General features: G+C 40.2%; 2 protein-coding genes and 1 long non-coding RNA gene across 7 annotated transcripts; all 3 read right to left on the bottom strand.

Moving 5' to 3' along the window:
- Window positions 1-6,474: 6,474 nt before the first annotated feature.
- On the bottom strand, window positions 6,475-8,033 carry LOC104414296 (F-box/kelch-repeat protein At3g06240-like). The gene has a single exon (XM_010025364.3). It carries the CDS (start codon window positions 7,723-7,725, stop codon window positions 7,219-7,221), a length of 507 nt encoding a protein of 168 aa, XP_010023666.1. The 5' UTR covers window positions 7,726-8,033; the 3' UTR covers window positions 6,475-7,218.
- A 4,303-nt stretch (window positions 8,034-12,336) lies between these two features.
- LOC120286519 lies at window positions 12,337-15,001 on the bottom strand. Its single transcript, XR_005545152.1, has 3 exons — window positions 14,990-15,001; window positions 13,868-14,005; window positions 12,337-13,144 (listed from the first exon to the last, which is right to left on the bottom strand). It is a non-coding gene; the product is annotated as an uncharacterized LOC120286519 (long non-coding RNA).
- Window positions 15,002-15,068: 67 nt separating this feature from the next.
- LOC104417075 (disease resistance protein RUN1-like) lies at window positions 15,069-23,816 on the bottom strand. 5 transcript variants are annotated; one of them, XM_039299147.1, is made up of 8 exons: window positions 23,229-23,816; window positions 21,005-22,109; window positions 20,556-20,837; window positions 18,839-20,467; window positions 16,646-16,961; window positions 16,232-16,566; window positions 15,579-15,760; window positions 15,069-15,193 (listed from the first exon to the last, which is right to left on the bottom strand). In XM_039299147.1, the coding sequence occupies exons 1-5, from the start codon at window positions 23,729-23,731 to the stop codon at window positions 16,953-16,955; spliced, it is 3,528 nt and encodes a 1,175-aa protein (XP_039155081.1). In that variant the 5' UTR covers window positions 23,732-23,816; the 3' UTR covers window positions 15,069-15,193; window positions 15,579-15,760; window positions 16,232-16,566; window positions 16,646-16,952. The 5 variants fall into 5 exon arrangements, with proteins under 5 accessions (XP_039155081.1, XP_039155083.1, XP_018717588.2 ...); XM_039299149.1 differs by adding an exon at window positions 22,330-22,395 and having other exon boundaries at window positions 16,232-16,961; window positions 23,229-23,338; XM_018862043.2 differs by having other exon boundaries at window positions 16,232-16,961.
- Between the last annotated feature and the right edge of the window lie 1,267 nt (window positions 23,817-25,083).

The following is a 25,083-nucleotide window of genomic DNA, read 5'->3' as shown; positions in this document are numbered from 1 at the left end:
CCGCTCCTCCCTCTCGCACAACTCTCTCTCTCTCTCTCTCTCTCTCTCTCTCTCTCTCCTCCTGGGCGAGCAAAATGGCCGGCCACCCTCTCTCTCTCCCTTCTTATACCCCCTAGAGTTCATCATTAGCAATCATGAGATTGCCTTTCAATTGGCCAATGCATGGCCTTCTCCTTTGCCACTTGTCCTATTGAATTTTGAATTGGGTTTGGGCTTCTTGGGCTTGGGCCATCCGGCCACTTCTTGGGCCTCCTCTTGGGCTGGTCGACAGCCCACTTGTGGGCTTCAATGGGCCGGCCAACTTGGCCCATTAAAGTTCCACTCTTGGGCTTAAGGCCCAATCGAATTTTGACCCTCTTTTTTTTTTTTTTTTTTTTTGAATTTCTTCTATAAATATTTTTCAATTTCAATTTTCATCTTGGCCAAAGTCTTGGGGCATTTTGGTTATTGAAACTTTAATTTATAAAGTACATGGCCAAGCATAAATTATTAATCTATCAAATTTAAATTTTCACAATCATATGCACAAATCATCTAATTAAAAGACTAATGGCTAAAGCATAAGCCATGGAAATTTTTATCACCTAATTAGGAACTTTAACACACCTTATGGCTTGGCTATGAATTTTGGGATGCCACAAGTATCACGTTCTTAATTCCACAATGTAGACTCTGCTACACTTCCTCAAGGCCTCACAAATGTCTAAACTCTCTTTTGAGTACAAATTTTCGCTCAACAATTGAATCAGCAAAAAACAAGGAGCTTCAGACTTTGAAATTTATCTATCGCGCACACACTCGAATAACTAGAGCATCTTCCTTATATACTCTTCCATGCCTTCATAACCGTTGGCACCTTCCAAAAGAGTTCTTCTAATCTATCCGTTGAACATAATCAATTAAAGAGATCTCGAGTTATTTAAGGAATGTGATGATAGCCCATCAATCATGCTCGACCATACAATCAGGATCTAAGTTTTCATAAGTAGAACCTTTAAAGTATACTTCACCAATCAACGGATCCAAATTACTCGAATTAGTTTCAAAACGAATAATAGATCCTAAGATGCTATCTCTAGCCATGAGATCTTCTTTAGCCGCTCGAATCAAAACCTTAAAGAAACACTTGAATCTTGATAAATCTTCTTCGTCGGTTTAGAAACTATCAATGAGGGCAAACCTTAAATCTTGAGTCTGGCAATCTGGCGGTCTTCAGACTTTGACGAAAGAGTCTGCAAGTCTTTAGACTAGACTGATGGAAATGTTTTGTCAGCTTCAAAATAAGTAGGGAAGTTTTCTCCAACACAAAGCACGGTGGGTGGTAGGTCTTCACTTGTGGTTCCGTTTATCTCGTCCACTTGAGTCATTTCATGTAATTTCCATTTTGGTGCGACACTTGAGAGAGTACATCCTCCGTTGTATATCAACATAGTGGATTTTGCCATTGATACGGATATTCTTTTTGGATTGGATTTTTTAAAACTTGAATATGAAGCGAGTTGTTATACTTATGTTTACACAATCTCAGTATTGTTGCAAAGAAGTGATGAAACTATAAATATATTGAAAACGGAAAATGAATTTGACACCAGGTTTACGGGATTCAATCGATGAGACCTACTCCACAAGTAGAGCACCACATAATTTCACTATAGAATGAAATATACAATGGATATTTCAACTATACTCGAGTGACACAATTGCTGTTTCCATCATCCAATCACACATCCAGCCACTCAGTATTTAGCTCATGCAATCCATGACAAAATAATTTTTCGGTCTCACAAAGCAATTCACAAATCTTATCAAGCGATTTATTGTCTTCATGGTGTAAGTCACGAGTCGCACTATTAAATTGTTAGAGCTGAAAGCTCCTCTATGCACTGATGTGTTGAAACCAAAAACTCACCTCTTTATAATATTAGGATCCAAAATAGTATAACCCCTTATAGCCTATTCAAACTAGGAATCCAACTCTAATGTTGGAGGTCAAATCACAGGCCTTACTTGGATTTTGCATGTCCACTCAGACCAGGTTTTCTCGACAAGCTCAAATTTAAGATATATTCTCAATAAAATGTCGTGAATGCAAGGGGATTAAACTAACTCATCCTCTGGGTAATTTGAATACGCACTGGCCATTCCAATTTCCCAGAAACAAGGAGATGTCATTGCAAAAATAGCTATGAATTTCCCTTATTAGAATATATTAACAAAATAATCATAAGAACTTCTTCCCTTTCCTTCTCTAGGATCAGCTGAGAAAGAGAGAAACGAGTTAGAGTTGAAGTGAGGAAATGAGGATTCCTCACTTCTTTCTCTCATTCAAAACCACACATAAGATTTTCATCTCCTACGACTCCTAATCAAATACACATTAAAACCTATTCACTAAAAGATGAATTAGTAACAGTAAGGTGATTTGTTCTAGGAGTGACGAGAGCACATAACTTACGATTAGTGGTAGTATCAATGATAAGAGGATTCGCCTATTGGGTGTAGTTCACACTCCTCATCAACAGGAAGGCATAGGGGTTTCGCTCCTTAGTGAGCGGCTAGGGGTCCAAGGGTCGTCCCGACAGAAGTTCACACTCCCCTGAGCCATTAGAGGGCTTTTATAGTTTGAATCCATATTGTTTGGTAATTTGGACTTGGACCATGAATAGCTATTATATATATTTCTTGTAATTGAGAATTATAATAGAAATGTGCATAACACTAATTATAGTGGAATCCTCAACTTGATGTAATCATAGTTTAAGGGTGAACCAAGATAAACCTTATGCCTCAATTTTTCTTTCTCATTTTAACTATCTTTCATTGTGTTTGAGCGCCTCTATGCCTGCTGTTTAAGTAGGGTAGGAAAACAGGACATTGCTTGCCTTAGATTGGCAAAAATGTTTGCTGGAGATGTTGTTTGTCCATCTTTTTTGCTTCTAAGGTAGGATCACTCACGGGTGGAAGTTAGGCAAGACCGCTGTGATGCAAAGAATGGGAATGATGTATTTTGGTTTTTTCTAGTCTGGACATTATTTTTGGGCTTGGCCTTGAAGTGAATGACAAAGTTCTGCGTTTTGTATCTCGTTTATTGGCGCTCAACTGTATTAGCACCATTAGCAAATCATGTACAGTGTGAGTACATATTGATGCTGCGGATTTAACAGGAGTACTCATTGCATATGACCGTGCAGATCGAAAGAAAAGGACCATTCAAAGTGGATGACCAAGTTCTGTGTTTTTTTGCTAGTGAATATGATGCTGCAAATTCAACATGATAAACTCCAAATTTCAATATATTAACCATTCAAAAGCACATCTTCCATAGTTTAGTCATCGCTTCTTTTAATTTAAAGTGCATCTTCCAACATAATTCAAGAAAAAGAAAAAACATTCCCAACTGCTACTAAAAGGTTCATCGCTTTTTCAAATCCAACATGTTTCAGTCATACAAAGAAAAACACTCCAAGTTAGCAAAGTCAAATGCAACACATCCTACTCTAGCACAGTTTGATCGAGGTGCAGATGACTTGCAGATTGTTGAGCCGCAGAGGGTCTATAAGGTTGAGTTGATACATGGCTTGTCTTGCTTGCAGAGGGTCCAGGAGCATGAATTGCAATACCTTTCCGTATTTAAGGATTATCCCATTACTAGACATCTGAAATTACCAAAGAGAAAGCAGGTTAAAATGGAGGTCCAATTGCATTGAAAGGATCATAAAACAACCGCTGTTCAGTTTCTAAAAAAAAATTGATTTTAGAGATATACATACCTTCAAAAATGAGTACCCAATGGATTATGATTTAAAAAGTCTTATCCTTGTCATATCTATGAGTGAGTAATGCAATTGAGCATCAGTTTGGCCATACTGAAAGCAAAATGAACTCGTACGCATCATTTGAAAATATCATTTGCAGTATTGAGGACACTGAGATCATTGCAGTCGATGATCCACTTAAAGTTCCATGGTAGGAGCTCCCAATTGTTGGGTCTTGCAGTGGCTTTTTCTGTTGCTTGAATGGCAAATCATTTGTATTATGGAATATAACTATTATAGAGTCTAGAGAAATCCCAAACCCTAAAGCTAAAGCTAATTGTCACAGTAATATAAGCGGCTTCAAATTTTTTGGACTTCACTATGATTGCTCATCTGACGATTTTAATTCTTGAGTGATCATTTCAGTCAAGTTTAGAAGCAATTTTGACAGATGCATGGTTGATATTTCTGCTCTGAAGGGCAATTCCTGGAAGAGGGTTACAGGAAATGGCAATTTTGAACTGCCTTCCTCGAAGGGATGCGTTGGTATGGGTTCTTGCATTCGGGTTATGCAAAGTAATCCAAACAAGAGGCTTGTTTCTTTCGATATGGCTGAGGAGAGATTGTTCGAGGCAATTCTGCTGCCAGAGATTGATCCTCCCCTCACCTTGTAGGGCTCAGATTCATCAGAGTTTGGTTACTTGGGTGCGCAGGTACCATCCAATTAGAAGAAACACAAAACATGAATATGAAAGAACGTGGAGTAAGGCCGTCATGGACAAAACTGTACAGTGTGGCAATGAGCACGGAGTTGCCTTCAAGCAAGTTTTGGCTCAGAAACATTGTTTGTTACAGAGGAGGGTGAAGTGATTGAGGTTTATCGTGTTGTTGTACATGACCCCTGCGTAAAATACAGTCAAAAGTTTCTCAACTTTTATAGGCAATGACTGGCAATGATATAGGTATCTAGCATAAGTTGAGACACTGGTCTCGCCCCATTTGAACAATGTGGCAGCACAGAAGTTAGTGGAATGAAATTGTGTGTTGAAACAGGCCAAAGAAATAGATGAAATTTACTGATTCTGATGTTTTCTTACTTCAGTCAGCATATTTTATCAGGATGCTCTTGCTCTTTTTTTCCCTAGACATGAATGAAAGACAGTATTTTCTGATAATACTAATGTGCTTATGCTTTCTTTTGAGTCAAATTTGTTGCATTTGGACCGTGCACTTAGTATGGGACAACTACAATACACGCATGAAAAAGGCTGTGCTTGAAGTTTTCACGAAAGAAAGTTAAAAATTAATTAGCAATGATTGAGTCACAAATCAATTCAAGAGGTAATGTACGTAGACTGGAGACTGGACTCCTTATACCTAATAAATAGCAATTTAAGAGAATCAAATCCGAAAGTGAAATTATGTTATCAGAAGTTGAAAAAGAAACAGTTGTTGATGAAATCTAATGGCCGACGATAGTTGTACTAGACAAAAATAGAAATGTAGTCCAATTCAATGGACTGCGCTTGCTCAGACAATCTTATGATTCGCTCTATGGGGATAGAGAGTGAAAACTTATATAAGTTCAAGTTTCCTTTTTGTATGTGTTGATTAGTCATTGTTACTGTTGTGCGTGAGGTTTTCCTTTTCCAGTTTGTTTTTACCTTTTGCAGCAACCATAACTTGTGCCAACTTTTGAAAACTATGAATGTCTGCCTTAGCCTCTCTGGAGTGATTCATAACAAGTGCAACCACGCAACCACTAAACTGACCGTCCAAGCGCTATCTTCTTTCTTTCATCTGAAGGGAGGTTGTAAGCTGATGCGCATGAGGGGTCAAAGGTAGAGGAAACAATGCGAAAGTGTAAGTGCAGCAGCAATGGAGGAGATAGTGTCCTCAGGAAATCAAGTGATCGCAATAGTGTCGTTGCAGGCTTAAGTTGACCACATCTGCTGGCTCCAGAATTGCCAAAAGATGAGGCTGAGGCGACAATTGTGGAGGAGCAGGAGTCAGGACATAACGAAGCTGTGGCACAATAGTGGTGGCTGATTGCTTGTCGCCACCAATTGCATGGTTTCCTAAAGAGATTGGGGTAACAGAGTGCAGCCTGAGCACACGAGTCCTATCCTATCAGCGTTTTCAAAAGCAGAGGGGTTGCTTGCATCCAGTTTGTTAATGACGGGCTCTCGCTCTCCATGGAAGCTCGCATTGAACCAGAGTATTCAACTTTCAAGGGAATTTGGAAAAAAAGAACAAATCTCCAACGTGTATTGAGTGGATTCTGCCTCTGTCCCACCGTCGATAAGCAGATTTAGCTGCGTCCACTAATAGGTGCTGAACCTTCTACTTTCGTCAAATTACAGTTTTGTGGAATCCTTCGTTTACGGTTCTGTTGTTAGAATTATGTCCCTCATGTTCCACGGCAACCCAATCACTAGATAATAACTTTCCCAGGATTAGTGTTGAATGTTCACTGCATAACATTACCCGGTGAATGGTTGGTGAAATTTACACAAATGAGATCGGACAACATTAGCCAGTGAAGTGAGTATTCTATAAAAACAGAAATGATTGAATGGCCATTCGTTGAGCAGAGATCTAGCCAAACATTCGGAGAGGACAGAATACTTAACGCACAATGATGGAGCTCCTAACGAATGACCAGATCTTATAATAGACACTTGACAGAGTCATTACTTCTTCTTCAAAGTCCACATGATCATTCAACAGCTCAAGATGTCCAGATCTCTTTATTGAATAAAAAGGAAACTCAGAACGAGAACGTTAAGACCAAATCCACTAGCGCAACTCTTAAAAGGCTCTAGATTCTTGATGGCTCACAGTCAAGATAGGGAGAAATAAGAGTTTCCATGTAGATGGTAGACTCGACATCGTGGTGGCGCTGGATTGGATAGTCCTTGTAAGTATTATCCTCTGGATTGAACATAATCGTCCGGTACACATCGACTTGGAAAACGATTTTGCCACTCTTTGTGTATGCTACAGGGATTTTTCGCCAAAAACTGTAGCCAGATATTCCTTCAGTAGTGACATTGTACAATTTTGTCCACGACCCTCCTTTCCCGTATTCACTCGTTATCCACGCCTGGAAGCAGTCCTTATAGCTGCCGTGGTACACAAACAGATTGGCCCCGTGAACCCCAAGTCCCTCAAAACGCATGTCCCCATTGTCTTCAGGGAGCCGAAGTACCTGCTGGAATTTCTCTTCCGACAAATCGAATGATATAATCACGTCCTCGGTCTTTTGTTTGCCTTGGCCGAGGCCACACCAGTGTAAGGCCCCTTTCCAATAAACTCCATCTCCTCGTTCGTAGAGGGAGAGGTGACTTTCTAGTTTGGCTTGTGTAGTTCTCCAAGAACCGGATTTGAGCGAAAATATCACCACCTGTTGATCTTCAAAACCATCCCACTTCTTGCGTTGTACTATTTTGTAGTCATCAGATCATGAGTCATATCCGAATCCATGGAAAAACCCATCTGGTCGAAAATGATGGGAACCGGGCAAATTCCTACACTCCTTAGTGGTCGGATTATAGAGGACAAATCCGCTATAACCCATGACAGATAAACATACCAAGCCATCGCAAGACCCCACCAGCTCCAGAGGCCAGCTAGAATCGTCCATTCTTGGCTCATGAAACTTTACCACCGCGCGATCATCCTCGCCGCCGATGCCGCCGTCGAGCAATTCGTAGTCTATGGTCTCGAAGGGGCTGGTCTTGAAGATTCTCTGACTAGAGATTATATCCCCTGCCTTTAGCCTTTCCAGATGCGACTTGGCGAAGCCCCGGTCGGATATTAGAGACCGCCACCCTTTACAGACGCATTTGAATCGCCCCAAGGACTTGACCGGCAGCCTCAAGAGTATCTCGATGACGATATCCTCGGCGAAACTTTCGGCCACTGCGGAGGCCGAGGTCCCGCTTGATTCGGCAAATGCTCCCTTCATTGGGCAGGTTTTGAGTGAAAGATGTGTTTTCTTCACACTAAGTCAAGAAGCTTATGCCGCACGGAACAAGACGAGGGTTGATCAGGTCTTTCGCCACGCATGGAAACAGGAGATATCAGGGTCGTCCGAGCCCTAGCCCTAGATCATCTCGGATCCTGGGCTCGTTCGACGCGGTCGAGGAGGTGGGAGGTAGAAGACAGAGGGTGAGTGGGGCTCGTTGGCGCGGCGGCGATCGCGTGTGGATTTCAGCGGCGCCGGAGAAGGAGGGATCGACGGCGGTGCGGCGGCGAGGCGCAGAGAGAGCGCGAGTGAGCTTACGAAATAACATATTCACAAAATATGCTTCGCAGAATAAATGTTTATTCAGTGAATGGGAGGTAATAACGTACATTCACGTCTCTCTCTCTCTCCCCCCTCTTCTTCTCTCTCTAGTGGCTGGAAATGTACTTTTTTACTTCACAATTTATGAAGTTGATCTCCCTCAAGATTTCTTGTTTTCCATTCTGATTTGATTATTTCATGATGGAGGATCCGTATACTTCCTCAATGCATATCTCTTTTTATTTAATGTAGAAAGAACAAGTTCTGTCCAACTGAATATTTGGAAGAAATGAATTATAGAAAGCATAATGATGAAATTACTAATCAATGACCAGATCTCATAATAGACTCTTGACATTATCTCTTTTCGTCTTCGAATTCAGTAACATCATTCTACCGTTCAAGATGGCTAGATATCTCCACGAAAAAAGAAACTACAACGAAGATGGTAAAACCAAATCCACTAAAAGAAGACTTTAGATTCTTGATGACTCACAGCCTAAATAGAGAGAAACACGAGTTTCCACATAGATAACAAATTTGATACCGTTGTAGGCTCAAATGGGATGAACCATATAAGTAGTTTCCTCTGGATTGAATAGAATTATCCGGTACACATCAATCTGGAAGACGATTTTTCCGCTCTTTGTCCATACGAGGGGGATCAGCCAGTATTTGCAGCCAGGTATGCCTTCAGTTGAGCTACTGAACAATTTTGTCCACGATCCTCCTCTCTCGTACTTATTTGTTATCCATGCCTCAAAAAGGTCATTATTGGTGCCGTGGTAGATGAACAGATTTGCCCCGTGAATACCAAGTCCCTCGAAAAATATATCCCCAGCTACTTTAGGGATTGAAAGCATCTAGTGGAATTTCTCTTTTGCCAAATCAAATGACATAATCGTAGTCTCTTTCTTGTTTCGGCTCTGGTCAACCCCAAGGCATTGTAAGGCCCCTTTCCAATAAACTCCTCGGTAGTTGGTGAGGTAGCTTGTTGGACTTGTATCATCCTCCAAGCATTGGATTTGAGCGAGAATGTCGCCATCTGAAAATTTTTAGTACCGTTGCCTTGTCCTATTTTATAGTCATCGGATGCAAAGTCGCATCCAAATCCATGGAAGCGCTCGAGTCCCATAACAAGATCAGAATTGTGCAAATTCCTAGACTCCTTGGTGGTTGGGTTATATAGGAGGAATCCGCCGCAGACAACGAAACAGACCAATCCATCGCAAGACCCCACGAGATCGGGCTGCCAGCTAGAATCATCCATTTTCGGCAGATGAAACTTCACCATTGAGCTACCATGGTCGCCACCAATGCCGCCGTCGATCTGTTCATAGTCGTCTCCAGGGGCTGTTCTTGACGATTCTCTAGCAAGGAATTATATCCCCTGCCTTAGCCTTTGTAGATGCAACTTGGCAAAGTCTGGGTCGGAAATTAGAGATTGCCACCGTTTGCTTACGCATTTGAATTGCATCAAGGACTTGAGCGGTAGCCTCGAGAGTATCTCAATGAGATATGTCAGTGAAACTTTCAGCCACTGCGGACGCTGAGGTTAGGGTTGTTTCGGCAAATAGTCTCTTCATTGGGTGGGTTTTGAGTGAAAGATCTGTTTCTTTGCTTTCCGATCTTTTGCTTAGCAAGGCTTATATACTAAAGCATACTACCAAGTCAAGAAGCTTACTGTGTAAGAACAAGACGAGGACTGATCAGATCTTTCGCCACGGAGGGCGCAATAACAAATCCTTATGCAGCAAGCTTTTCAAATGTGTCCAAAAATCAATTTTTCTACACTTCCCCACATCAAAAGGAATCTAAAAGTCTGAAGCAAATGTTGTCATACAAGACTGTCCCAATTATTAAATGAATATTTTGACATTGAATAGGAGGGTAACAACATACATTCAGACTTCTCTCTCTTAAACTACCTCTGAACCCAAGAAATCGAACTCTTGTTTCCCCATTCTCCCCAGGAATTTCTTACATATAAATGTATCTTGGCAGAGAAGGGCACTTACGTAAATTCATACATCCATCTCTCTTGTGACTGGAAAGGTAGTTTGTTCACATAAGGTGGTATCTGAAATACCAAAAGGACGAGACACATTGGACGTGATTACAACAATAATTCACACGATTCGCATCATATCAGCAAAGGTAATCACAGACTAACAATTGTAACATGATTTGCAGACATGCTGATTAGATTATTCTGTTATGATAGAGCAAGTTCCATAGATAATTTGCTCAATGGGCGTAATTGAAAATCAACCTACCCTAATGGATCCACGAACCATCGAAGAACCAATGTCACAATAAAGCACTTGGCCATTATGCAAGCCGTCAATATGAGGCCGATGCACTTGGCCAGCATTTTGTACATTGCCAATGCGAATGCTAATACCATGCAGGGCATCGCAATGAAGATAAAATTTGCTGATCTCCAGATTCTCTCTCTCTCTTTTTCTTTTTAAGTGTGTTTTATAATGATACTCTTACTTTTCTTTCCTAGAGAAGAACGAAGACGAAGTATGTTCCGATAATGTCAATGCGTTTACGCCATCTTTAAGGTTGAATTTACTGCATTTGATCCCTGCCACTTCGTATGGACAACTGCAGTACAAGCATGAAAACGGTCGTGCTTGACGTTTTTACAGTACAGAGTTAAAAATTAATTAGCAATGATTGGGTCACAAATCAATTCGGGAGGTAAGATACTTACACTGGGGTCTGGATTTTTCATAGCTAACATATAGCAATTTTAGTGAATTAAATGGGGAAAGTGAATTTTGTATGGAATCAGAAGTTGAAAAGAAAAGAGCTGTTGATGAAATTCTAATGGCCAGTGATTGCAATGCAAGACAAAAATTAGCAATATAGTCTAATTTGAAATTGATGACTCGCCCTTTCTTGAAGTAGAAGCTATGTCCCCGGCCGACCTTGAAGCTTTGCTGTTTTCTCGAACTTGAAGCTATACCCCTTGCTCTGCCTCTTCGAGCAGGATCCCTTCTAGGGATTCAATCACATCTGGTCCTACTTCCCCTGCCTGTTCTTCCAAGTAATTGTCAAAGTTCTATCCCTCTTCACCTGGACCACGTTGCAATTTCACGTAAGCTATAAGGACTGCACAATTAAGGCAAATGCAAGTCTTCAATACTTACGGAAGAAAGGTCACTTTGATCCTCAACTTCACTTGTAGCTTTGTAGGATCTCTCATCATGTTCCACTCCTTCGAACCTTTGTGTACTCGACTGGACAACATCATTTTGGTAGGCAAATTGCGCATTCTCTTCCTTGTCCTTTCCTATTTTCCATACTCGTTGTTTTCCTCCGTGGACGCTGCCATAATGTCCATTCCCCAGTGGTTAAACCAGTTGTACACTTAACCAAAAGTGACGGATGAAAACCAAGTACACGGATTGTTATTATTTCATATAAATCGGTTGTCAATTTCCAGTAAATAGTAAAATCAATGGTTGTGGAATTGAAGAAAGATTTGGCTGGTTCCACATGAAAATCAATTTTTATTCTAGTCGAACTCCAAGGTCTTTTTTTCCCTTAATCACAGGGAATTCCTCTTTATTTTATTCAAATTAAGTATTTACAAAACTTAGGGCAATGAGAAATTTCAGGCCATTACAGGGAGAAAGTTGCCTGATTGGTTAGCGGAAAGACTTATTTCGGCTAATAGAGAAAAAAACTATTTTATTGTTCCGTGGGGAGGGTAAATTCCAACAGTAAAAATAAAATAAAATGTTGGAAACACCTCCCAATTGGAAGCGCCCCTACATTTTATATATATAGCTCAGCATGCTTTGTGCCACTACAACCTTGATGATTTAATAATTAGATTGGTTTACCAATGTTATTTCTTCAAAGTTTATCATCATTTGGACTAATTATTCCATACAATACCAACTTAAGTGAAAAAAAGAGCAAGAGTCTTGCTATTCTAATTCCATATTCAGTTCCGTTTCTCTTTCTATCTTTAATGTTATTATTTTAGTGAACTTTAATTCTTCATCTTATTTCCACTTTAAATACATTAATGCATTCTTTATGCATAATTATTGTACTTATGTGCTACTATTTTAATGTTAATTATTTAGTGCACTAGAAAGGAGTTTTATTTTTCACTTTTCAAATGAAAGGTCCATAACCATAGTACACGTTCTCTCTTATTCTAAAATAATATGCTTCAAAATTGATTAGTGTCTCTTTTTGTCATAGGTTGCACTACTTAGTATGTTCATTCCTATAAAAGTTACATCCTGACATAGTATGTGAATATTTGTTCAAGAAATATGTGCTTTAATTTACTTTGAAATAGTCATGTACAATGAAAAAAAGTGAATCCCGCGGGGTGGCGATATGCTATCGTACCAAAAACGCATAGCAAGGCCACTAGTGGCCCACAAGAGAAAACTAGTTAAGCCCACTACATGTGCATGCACTAGAAAAGTAGCAAGTAAATGTGTAACACAATTATTGCTTAATAAGCTAGTGGATGGATTCAAGCTTTCAAATGTCATCGCACCGTGTAGTAAATCTCTCTCGCCCCTGTAGAGTTTTCCTCTCTCGCCCATGTAGAGTTTTCCCTCTCGTCCTTGTAGAGCTCTGTTCATTTCTCCATCACTGTTTCTGGTTTTTTCTTGTTTTCATGCATCTCATGGACGGAGTTTCGGAAGATGGTCCCTCAGCTGCTCCACCTTGTCCTCTCCGAACTTGTCTTCACTCCATGCTTTCTTGGATGTAGACCTCTGATCCCCTGGGTCCTCTACGTCTTTTCATCTTTTCCCTCTTCATCGCCTCTGTTTTCTGGTTTCATCGCCCTCTCAGCCTTGTTTTTCTTTGTGTTGTCGCACCCAAATTTCCATATATCTCACCTTGCATGTCCCGATTTCCCATCATCTCTTTGCATGGATGGCTTTTCACTCGGTTTACTCTCTGTTATTTGCTTATACCACCCTACAGTAGAGTTTTTCTCTTCGGATGGAGCCTTCGTCTCAGGGAGAGGACGCCCGACTTGCCGCTCTTTGCAGTCGGTTGGGCCGTTTATGGACTCCTAAGCCAATTGAAGTCTAGGAAGACGAGGCCCCTGCAGAAAAGCTTGAGGAATGTAAGTTATGTCTAATAGGGAAGATTCTCACTACTTCTACTGTCAATCTCCCTGCTTTTCAGCATACAATGAATCGTATTTGGCGCACAGAGAATGTTGAGGTTTCACAGAGGGAGGAAAGTCTATATGTTATCAAATTCAACTCGGAAGCAGAAAAACAATGTGTGTTAGATAATGGTCCCTGGTTATTTTCTAATAATCTGGTCATTCTGAAACCCTAGTCCCCGAATACTCCCTTTCATTGTTATGATTTCACATGTTGTGCATTTTGGGTCCAAGTATTTGGCCTCCCCCTAGAGCGATGTATGCCTCAACTTGTTAGCAAGGCTGTTAGTGAAGTGGGTAAGGTTCTGGAGGTCCGCATAGAATCAAAGGACAAATCACCAATTAGAGTTGTGTGAGCTAAAGTGGAAATCAGCCTCACGGAGCCTCTAAGACCTGGCAAACTTATTCGAATAGCGGGGAAACACATATGGCTCGATTTCCGTTACGAACGTTTACCCCACTACTACTACTCCTGTGGAATTATTGGTCATTATGCATCATTTTGCAAGGAAATTCCCTATGAGGATGCTAAATTTGACAGCAGGGATCAACTATACTATGGACAATGGCTTCGGGCCAATGTAAGGGAACACAGCCCTTTCTGGCAAGCTTTTTACGACTCTACAACCTCTCCAGAAAATTTCGAAGAAACAGTACCTGAAACTCCTCCATCAGGTCAACTTTTGCTCCCTGCTGCTCCTTGTGTGGTCAACTAGCAATCCCCTCCAATGGAGGCTCGACCAACTCAGAAGTTGCACTCCTCACCAGAGCCTATGGTTTTGGTTCCTCCCCACCCTGCACCATAACAACACAATGATTATTCAGATTCCACAACTCAGGCTTCTTCCTCTAAGAGGACTAAACATTCGCGCTTGCATACAAAGCCAAACCCTACTAAAAAGGCAAAGCGTTTTTCTCCGTATTACTCTCGATCTATCCCACTTGACACTCTTGATGAGAGTCTGCCCTTGGATACACCAATACTGGAGGCCCCAAGGGCCGAGGGTTGGGCTGTGGTGGCTTGCCCGAAAAAGCCACTGATAGACAAATGAGGATATTAAGTTGGAGCTGTCAGGGATTGGGCAACTCCCTGACAGTTCAAGCCCTAAGGGCCTTAGTGGCTCAAGAACGGCCCGATATTATTTTTTTGATGGAGACTCGAAACCAAGAACAGGTTATTATAAACATCCAACGGCGGCTGCATTATCCTAATAGATTCGTAGTTAATCCTATCGGTTTGGCTGGGGGCATGGTACTTTTTTGGCGGGACTCTGTTTCTCTCTCAGTTACTGCCCACAGTTCCTTTTTTATTGATGCTATATGTTCTGATGATAGCTGCCTTTCCCCTATGTATACTACCTACCTTCATGCTCCTGTTGTCTATAGCCAAAGACTTCCTTTCTGGGCTGAATTGAGGCGACTCAGCCTCCTACATACTCTGCCTTGGCTGTGCATCGGTGATTTCAATGAGGTTTTACATCATTGGGAAAAGCTAGGGCAAAAACCAGCAGTTCAGTATCGATTAAACTCCTTTAGAGAAATGCTACATGATTGTGCTTTGTTGGATATGGAGACTAAGGGCTCTGCCTATACGTGGGTTAATCAGCGTTGTGGTGACGCTATAATCAAAGAAAGGCTTGATCGTGCGTTATGTACAATTGACTGGCGAGTGGCCTATGCGAATGCAAAAGTTATAGCCTTACCTGCTATTGCATCAGATCACAGCCCACTTATACTTACTACTGCTCTCAACTCAGCTAAAAGGAAGAGATCATTTACCTTTGAATCTTTTACGGCGCAAGACCCCCGACCGCCACGGGTGGTTTCTGACACCCGGTCTTCTTCCTCTCTTATTCTTTGCGACAATCTCCGAGCTCCGGGCTACCTCGGCGGTCTTGTCGCGGTGGAGTAGCCATAAATTCAAAGCGGGCAATCGTCAACTTGATCTCCTTCAGCAACAGCTTCAGCAATGCACCAACCAACCTGTCGTCAATCATAATAACATCCACATCAATTCTCTGAAGGCGCAAATCCAGAACATATGGTCTCAACAAGAGCACTACTGGGCGATGCGGTCTCGCATAAAATGGATGCAGTGTGGGGATAAAAACACGAGATTTTTTCATGCTACGGCTATCCAACGTAGAAAAAGAAATACCATCAGCACCCTCAAGGACAGCAATGAGAACTGGATCCGAGACCCCAACCAACTTAAACAGACGACTTTCGACTTTTTCAGGGACCTTTATACTTCACAAGGCTCTCGGGATTTTCGTCATATTCTAGCTCAATGTCCTACAGTAGTTACAGCTGAAATGAACACTTTTCTAACTACTGAACTTACACGGGACGAGGTAAAACAGGCTACCTTTCAGCTGGGCGCAACCAATGCCCCGGGTCCCGACAGCTTGAATGGCCTCTTCTACCACCACCACTGGGATATCATTCAGAAGGACGTTTATAGTATGGTTCACACCTTCTTCAGTTCAGGAGTGCTGCCCGCAGACATAAACAGGACCTCCATCTCGCTAATCCCCAAGCTTCCAAACCCTGAAAGGTTAGATCAATTTCGCCCAATTAGCTTATGTAACTTTAGTTACAAAATCATATCCAAAATCTTAGCAAATCGCCTGAAAACTTGCCTACCTAAGCTAATCTCCCAAGAACAGAGTGCCTTTGTATCAGGCAGACAAATACAAGACAATATACTTATTGTTCAGGAGGTTCTACATCAAATAAAAACTCGCAATAGCAAGAAAAAGTTTCAGGGCATATTGAAAGTGGATATGAAGAAGGCCTACGACAGGGTGGAGTGGGATTTCTTGGCTGCCTATCTTTGTCAGTTGGGTTTTCAAGACAAATGGATTTCCTGGATTATGCACTGCGTATCTTCCACCTCTTTTAGTGTCAAATATTTAACGGCGAACTGCTACCTACCTTTACAGCTCAATGTTTTTGCTTATAACCCTAACCGAATGGACTCATGGTTAGCTAATCTCCTCACTCAGAACAGAGACTTACCAGATTTTGAGCAGGTTGCGAGCCTTCTTTGGGAAATCTGGAAGGCGCGGAACCATTTCGTCTTTAGCTGCTTTCGAATGTCCCCAGATAACATTGTTGACTCTGCTTTTGCTCTAGCCTCTCTCCAGAAACGAGTCCATCTCAAGGATTTCAAGGGCCATTCCTCTTGGCTGAGCCCTAATTGGTCTTGGCAACCCCCCCCCCCGGCAGGGCACGTTGAAGATTAATCTGGACGGCTCCTTCCCCACGGCGACTCACAGAGGCTCGATCGCTAGTATTGCCCGCGACCACTCGGGTAGATTGCTTGGAGGAATCACACGCTTTGTCTCTGCCTCCTTTGCTCTCGAGACCGAGATCCAGGCGTTAATTTTTTCTCTCGATGATTTGATTCAGCAGGAGTTAACAGATTCTCACCTGGTTGTGGAGTTCGACAGCATCGTCCTCGTTGAAACCCTAAATCGGTGCCACCTGCCGCCGTGGGAGTGCCGCGCCCTCTTCGCCGAATGCTTCGATCTCCTTCGACGCTTCTCTCATCTCCATCTACAGCACTGCCGTCGGGAGGCTAATGCCCTAGCCGATTGGGCAGCAAAGGCCCACGGCCGAGGATCCCTTTCTTCCGCTTGGTTTGTTTCCCCTCCCCAAGTCATGCTCGATATCCTCTGTAAAGATGCCCTTGCTCAGGGTTGCTCTTTCTTTCCCACGTGACGCTTTTATCAATATATTATCCTTTCTGATAAAAAAAAAAAGCTAGTGGATGATGAGCTCTAAATTAAATTGCGCAAACATTCTGATATAATTATTAGAGAAAGAGACAAAACAAACATTAGTTTTAATGGAGAGGCCGCCAACAACAACACAGTTATTGCTTAATACCACGAATTACCTGTACCTTGTTCATCATCATTTTTCCATATGGCGACACATGGTAGAATCTCGCGAGTTCTTGTTTTTACTTTTGTACAGCTTTGATCAAATAATTTGACATTAACTTCTCCACTACTCAAATGCAATAATTGACTCAAATAATCCATAATTACCATCAACAAATTTATAATAATATTTGTGCATTAAATATGTCTATTGAAAAATAAATAAATAAATCAAAAGAGAAAGACAAAATATGTAATCTATCATCTAATATCTAATCTATGAAAGCAATTTAATGAATTAATATTTAAAGAATGACTAAATTAGTTTACTGGCAATATTAAAGTATCAAAACTATCCAACACCAAAAAGGCAAGTAGCTATAAGTTACTAAAATAGAAAAAATATGCAGCCTAAGTAATTGAAGCAGAACAGGAACCTCAGAAGAGATAAATGACTAATGTAAGGAAAAACAATCAGCCACGCAAGAAATTACGGTGCAACAAACATGGCGGCTTTAAAAGGGCAGATATTTGGCTAAAAAAGAGAGGCAAAGCTTCCTCTAATTTATTAAATTTTCTTCTGAGTTTTATTCCTTACTTTACAAGCACAAGAGCACATATTCTGATATTCATATTCCACTCATTTTAATATAACGTATAGTTTTAGATAAATACAAGAACGCATATTCCACATACACTTTTACTGTTCATTAAGAATTTTCGTTTAAGTAACTATTTCTTGATCTTTGAAGACTTCGGAATGCTTAACGAATAATATTAGGTCATCTATTATTGAAAGTAAGGGGTAAACATATTATGGAAGTTCCGAATCAAACGAAGTGCTTATTTAGCTCATTGGTATCTGAACTATTGACTCTTATGGTCCCGCTTATATTAAAAATGAGGGGTAACTGCTCAAAACTCCATTGAACTTTAGCTCTGTTGCAAAGTAGCTCCGCACTTTAAAAAATCGTGTTATTCTTTCAAATGTTGGCACTGCTACATTGAAGCAGGAATATAGATTACTTCCCAAACTTTCGTTTTTGTTTCAGCATTGTTGTGTCCATTTGTATGGCCATTAAATGTTAAATGAAGAGGGACACACTCATTTCAAACAAAATACATCTACTTCATGGTTTAAGAAGTTAGAAGCTAAGGATGATGCCTGGTTAATAATTTTAGTTAAGAAAATTTGGTCAAGAAAAATGAGTTGTATATTTTAGGCAACAGTTAACGGCAGTGCTGACTGAAAAGCTAAAGGATGAAACATAAAATAATTTTTCTTTTTATGGGGCTAAGTTTTCAAAGTTTACGGACTGTTGCACAACTGCACTAAAGTTCAAGAGGGCACTAATATACATCAAAACGATCACATAACACAATACGTAATGTAATGTTCAACACTCAATTAAGTAACAGGGAGTTAATTTAAAAATTCACATTTTATAGCACTTTTATTGGTGTAGTTATTTAATTTACACAACGAAATTTCAAATTGGAAAGGACTCGTTGAAGGAACTCTAATTATTTGACATTATATAAAGATCGTCCTTGATAAATTTTCGTTGTTGGATTGAAAAATATATTTTTGTCCACGTAAATTTCAGAATAAAATTTAACTTGTCACAATTTGTGTACTTTTACGGAATTATAGAGTCAAATTGAATTAAAGCAAATCAATTTTCAAAGCCATCTATTCACGCACATCTACTGTATATTGATGAAGAAGATGTCGCACCTTGTTTGATGTATTTAGAAGAATCTCCTCTCTGTAACGCTTCCAAGAGATTCCAAATGGGTAGCTCTGACTAGAATCCTTGATGAGGTCTCCACAGCCCTGTATTTGGACAAGGCAATCATCCGGTATACTTGTGCAAGATGCATCAATCAACTTTCTCAATGAGGTGCATCCTCTAACATACAAGGATTTCAGAGACTCTAGCTCGTGAAGGCCCTCAATGGTAGTAAGTGCATTGCAACGCTGGATTACCAATTCCTCCAAGTTCTTCAAGTATGATAATCCACCTATTCTTCTAAGAGATTTGCACCCCGTGGTGCAAAAAGATTCCAATGATTTTGAAAGACCCTCAACTTGTATCTCAAGTAGCTTTGGACAATCTGACACATACGTTTGTCGTAGCATCCTCAATTCCAAAGGAATGGATAATCTCTGAAGCAGTTTACAACCATCAATAGTTAAGCTCTCTAGTCGTGGAAGTCCATCGAGTGGAATGTCTTCCACTTCACCACGATGGAACTCTAAATTTGACAAATTTCTCAATCTCAAGTAGGAGTGAAGCAACTCTGCCCACTTGATGCTGAAGAATGGTAAATTCAATCTTAGTAGAGATGGTGGAAGGTGCACAAGCTTTTCTAGGTCTAGACGAGACAAAGTAAGCTCTTCCAAATTAGAAAGAGAAGCCAACTCTGGAGGTGCAAGGACGTTGAACAAATGTAAATGTAACTTTTTTAGTCTAGATATCCTTCCAATCCACCTTAAGTCGCATTTAATGATTAGGTTTGATTTACCTATATCGTCTGAGCCATCACTTATTAGTAGTTCAACCAAATTAGTAAGGTTCAACATATTAGGGACCGAGAGCAATGATTGAGATTCAAGAAGTAGACAGGTCAAACTTGTGGGAAGCTCTGGCAATATTTGAATCTTATGACAACCTCTTAAGTCTAGTGTTTGGAGGTGACAAAGCTTGTTGATTGTCCTTGGAATTCCGCAAATATAGGTGTGCTTTAAATCTAGGAGTCTTAAAGATGACAACTCTCCAATTCCAATAGGAATTTCACCTTTCATTTCAGAACGCCCTGAGAGATCTAGCTCTTCAAGATTTTTCAACATAATGATGCCACTAGGTAACTGCCAAACATGATTCATCATAGAATATGATCCTTTTCTTGATAAATGTAGTATGCGTAATGATTTTAACTCTCCAATGAAGTTGGGAAGTTCCCTTATTCTCGTGTGTGTTAAAAGAAAAGACTCAAGTTTCACTAGTCTTTGGATGGAGTTTGGAATTCTAGCAATGGTTGTATGCGATAAGTTTAATTCTATCAATGAGGTTAAATTCCCAAGCGAGACTGGAAGTTCTCTCAAACCAAAGCATCCCTCCAATGAGAAGCGTTTGAGCTTCACTAGTGACCCCACTTCTTTAGGCAAGTCTATAAGATCCATGCACCCTTCAATCTCTAATACAATCAATGATTGTAGGTCTCTAATGAAGCTTTCAATTCTCTTCAGGTTGTAACAATGTGCAAGAGTCAAACTCTCTAAACCCAAGCATTTAGAGAAGTCTGGGATTGTCGTTATGCCTAAACACCACGTAAGAGATAGAACTTTCAAATTTCGTGCTCTCTGTAAAAACAGATGGCATGTCAATTGTAAGAACCATTGCATAATGCACATTGGCATTGTCATACTAGAATTAAAACATGTAATTTACCTTGATCAAGTCCCAAGCTTTCGAATCATCTGTGACGCTATTATCTTCAAGTTTGAAAACAAGAAGATGATCGAAATACATATTGTCCGCCCTAAAATCATCATGAGGAGAATACCAAGAAATCCATCTCAACTTTGAATGGCAACTTGCAAAATCCCCAACAAAAGTTCCAAAGCCTAACTTGAGGAATCTTAGGCTTTGTAACCTTTCAAACTGTTCATTTGTAATCTCTATGTAATCTTCTAGTCCATCTATCTCAAGTGCTTGAACCTTGTCCTTCCTCTGCAAGTGAAATTTTGCAATGATGTGAAAAAAGGTTTTCAACTTCCGACCACTATTTTTAACAACTCGAAATGGGCAGAAAAAATAATGAAGATCCTAAATAAAAAAGGAATCCTAAATCCCGGGATATATAACTTCTATTTTAAAATGAGACATTTCTTACTAACCTCTTCACTTCTTATGATATCATAGGCCTCTTTTGCAATCCATAACCTGCTCCGCTTTCCAAGGTCACTTAGACTTTCTTGACGAACAATGTGCCTTCCCAAGTCTATTAGTTGACCATGCATCCAAAACTTATCATTGTCTAATATTTTTATCAAGCATCTGCAGGTAAGGACATCAATTGCTCTTTCAGGGTAAAATTGACAATCAGCCCACATGTAAATTGCATTGGTCTTATTCTCATTAAAAAAGAAGCATGCTATATCAAGAAAAATTTGTTGTTGATATTCGTCTAGGTCATCATAGCTAATTCTAAGCTTCTTTAGAATCTCTTTCTCCGGTACACTTCTTAACCTGATCGATGTCTCTTCCCAAAATGCTTTGTTTTTCCCATTAAGCAATGAACCTATCACTTCAATGGCCAAAGGAAGCCCTCCTGTACTTGTGACAATTTCATTTGAAAGCCCATGATAATCATCAGAAGTAGAGTCTCTACCAAAGGCATGCCGGCAAAAAAGCTGAAGTGCAGGACCATAATCCATCTTTAGTATCTCATATTGTAGAATTTCACCTTTAAATCCCTCAACTTGCAAAATCGCCGTGTTTCTTGTTGTAATGATTATTCTAGATCCTGAATGTAAAGAATTATTTCCTATTAGTTTCTTAATGTGCTCTTTATTATCAACATCATCCAAAACCACTAAGACCTTAGTGTGGAGTGTTTCTCCAATCCTCCGCATTCCTTGTTCAATATCCTCAAATTTTTCTGCAGATCTAGAACCAACAATGTCGGATAGTAATTTCTTCTGCAATTGGACCATGCCCTCCTTGGTTAATGAGCTTTCTCGAATGTCCTCAAGGAAGCTACAACACTTTCCAAATTGGGAAGATAGTTGATTGAAGATAATCTTGGCAACAGTTGTTTTACCGATACCACCCATTCCATAAATTCCAATAAGTCGCACATCAGGCTGGTCGACATCTAATAACATTTTCAATTCTTTTATCTGATCATCAAGACTAACTAAATGTCCAGGCACTGATTTTTGTTTTACCTCCAACTTTTCCAAAACCTTTTCAACGACCAATTTGACCATTGCTGCTTGGCTGCCATGTTCATAAGCACTATCATTAGTTGACTAGATTACTTTCATACCCATGCATCACACATGGGATTGTCAAAATTTTAATTAGAAAAGATCGAAGTACATCATAAATGATATCTGAATACATTGAATTAATATTATAGGCTAATTTAGTAGAATTTACTTGATATATTTTTCATATATGATAATAAATTTTTTTGAAGATTATAGTATTGGCTTACCTGATGGCTAAAGTTACGAAGTGGCGGCTGTGCCGTGCAAGAAAATTTCAGCATTTATGGCAAAGCCTAGAAAAAATTTGCAGCACTTGTAATAGGAGAATTATGAACCAAGTTAATGTAAATAAATGCAACAGTCATCCGTTGAACACTTGGCAGTTTCGTAAAGAAAGATATAATCCCCAAACCTGTGACTATTTTCCTGCGCCAATAGAATAGCAGTGTTAACACTTCTATTGCTTAACTTATGCTTGTAACTCTTCCATGGATCTGATTACATAAATTATTATTGCATTTAAAGAGCCGTGTCACATTAAGACGTGTTCAAAATTGAAAATCAAGTGACCTAACTCCCATGGCGTTAACTTGATAATAAGGAGTGGTGTACGGATTAGGGGCACAACACATTTGATTCTCCGCACCATCATATGAAAACATATGTGCCAGCACAAATATTCCGGCAGCCCCTCCCTCCCTCTCTCTCTCTCTCTCTCTCTCTCTCTCTCTCTCTCTCTCTCTCTCTCTCTCTCTCTCCACGCCACTCGAAGGCCTCTGCTTGTAGCCGACCTCCGAGCTGGGCAGCGGCTTTCGCCTCCGGCCCGGTCCAGATCAAGGTTGCTTGGCCTCGTTTCTAACCTCCCACGAGCTATGCAGAACTTGAGGCCCCAAGATCACAGCCCAGTCATTCTTTACGCGTTCTCAAAATGCTGTCGCTTCTATTGAATACTTCAGACATGTCCTCGTTAATTGGTGTTTATTTACGATGCAAAATTTTGGTTGAAGTTTTTGTTTGAGGATGCAAATTGTATCATTCGATAAGTGAGACTACAGATCGACATGGATACAAAATCTGAAGTTGATTTTAAAAGAAGAAATAGGTAGGGATCTTAAAAGAGTATTACCCTTGGTCCTTTTTCATGTTCCATCCCTTGATTTCATCTATCTCTGCAAGAGCTCTTTTCCATGCCTCGACTTCGTTAGGAAACTCCTTCTCGTGCTTCAAAAAGGCTTTCCTATACCGTCGAGTCTTAAGCTTAACATCCTCAGGTTCCACGTCGAGAAAGATGGGAAGTATACTCTTTTTACCCACTGACTTAGATACGTTGTCTACTATGTGTGCAAGCTCACGGAGGCACCATTTACTAGAGGCATACGTCCGAGAGAAGATGGGGATGTAAATTAGGGAGTTGTTGATGGCACGTAGAAGGTTCCCACCAATCATTTCGCCGACGCGAAGATCATCTTCATCCCTGAATACACGAACTCCAGCATCTACCAAGTCGTGGTAAAGGAAGTCTGTGAATCCATGACGGGTGTCGGGTCCTCTGAAACTCAAGAACACTTGGTATTCACCTCCCGCTGCTCGTGCATCATCACTACTCAATCCACCCTCTGAGTTTATCATGGCTAGGAAGCTTATTACTTCTAGATCTCTCTCTTCCCTAAAGAGAAAAAAATGAGTGCTCAAAACTGAGCTGAGATTTTGTATATGAACTGGTAAGCGACCAATACCTTAAAAACTTGGCCGGCTCACTTTAAAGTCAAATTTAGTTGTCCATTTCCCACCTAACGTTCTGCACTAGCTAGTAGACACGGTGAAGGCGTGTCCAAGACGTTTTATCAAGTTCAGAAATTTTTAGAGACTCCTGGGAGAGCAGAAATCCCAAGTTATTTTCTCCCCTTTGGGATAAACGCATCGGGTCCCTAAACCATTTCAAAATATTTAATAAGCTCCCTCAACCTTTTTCGTGCAACTAAATTCCTAAACTGTGTATTTGTGATTTGAATTGGTCTTTCTATTAAAATTAATGAAGATGTAACGCGGCGGTTATATACTGACATTGCACTTTATAAGGCAATTTTAATAAAAAAATTAGTTTTCAGAATTTTAAAAAGAAAAAAGCTGGAAAAAAGCAAAAATAGTTAAGAAAAGAAAAATCGAGAGGAGAAAGGTAAGAAAATTATAGTCAGGCAGCGAGAGGGCAACCCTTCCCCAAATCTGTGGTCAGTGGCCCCTCGTTGATTCCACCTGCATGTTTAAGAAGATCGAAGAGTGCTGCCACGATGGACCCTGAGGTGGCGGACATCGCAAAGGAAGTCGGTGAATTCATGATGGACGTCGAAGAGGCACTTGTTTGTGGACACATTCATTGCTCCGAAATGATTTTTCGTTTAATTTTTCTTCTTCTTTTTTTCCAATGATTTTCGTTCTTTTCCAAATTTTTATTTTTTAAAATTTAGAAAATATCTTATATACCCCATCGGCAGTTAACAACCACTCCCAACATCTCCTCGTCGAGTGACGTAAAGCTACCCCGGAACAAATATGCGACTTGTATGTCTATGCACGAATCTCGAGTAAATGCAGAATCAGCTCCTAATGAGCCATCGTTCAACAATGGAGCTTCTAAAGCAATCAATCTGATTGATCAAATCATGCGTTCGGTACATTTCCGAGAACAACTAATTTTCTTGTTTTGTTCCTGGAAGCAAAAAAAAAAAAAAATATAGAATTCCATTTGGTAAATTTTTTGTTCCTGGAAATAAAAATCAGTTTTTTTTATTCCCGAGGATGTTAAAATAAAATAGAATTGATTTCGGAACGATTGCCAGATGAGAAACTTCAAGCATTGAAGGAGCCATAAAACTTTATGGTAGGCTACATGGATTTGAAGAATGGAAGTTATTGAAGACTTATGTTACTTTATTGTGCGTTTTGATTGTGTTTATGATTACCTGTATGAGACTGTTTTGTTT

This window comes from Eucalyptus grandis, chromosome 8 (genome assembly GCF_016545825.1).
Source record: "Eucalyptus grandis isolate ANBG69807.140 chromosome 8, ASM1654582v1, whole genome shotgun sequence".
NCBI classification, from domain to species: Eukaryota; Viridiplantae; Streptophyta; class Magnoliopsida; order Myrtales; family Myrtaceae; genus Eucalyptus; species Eucalyptus grandis.
This window is presented reverse-complemented; position numbering and strand designations above follow the sequence as displayed.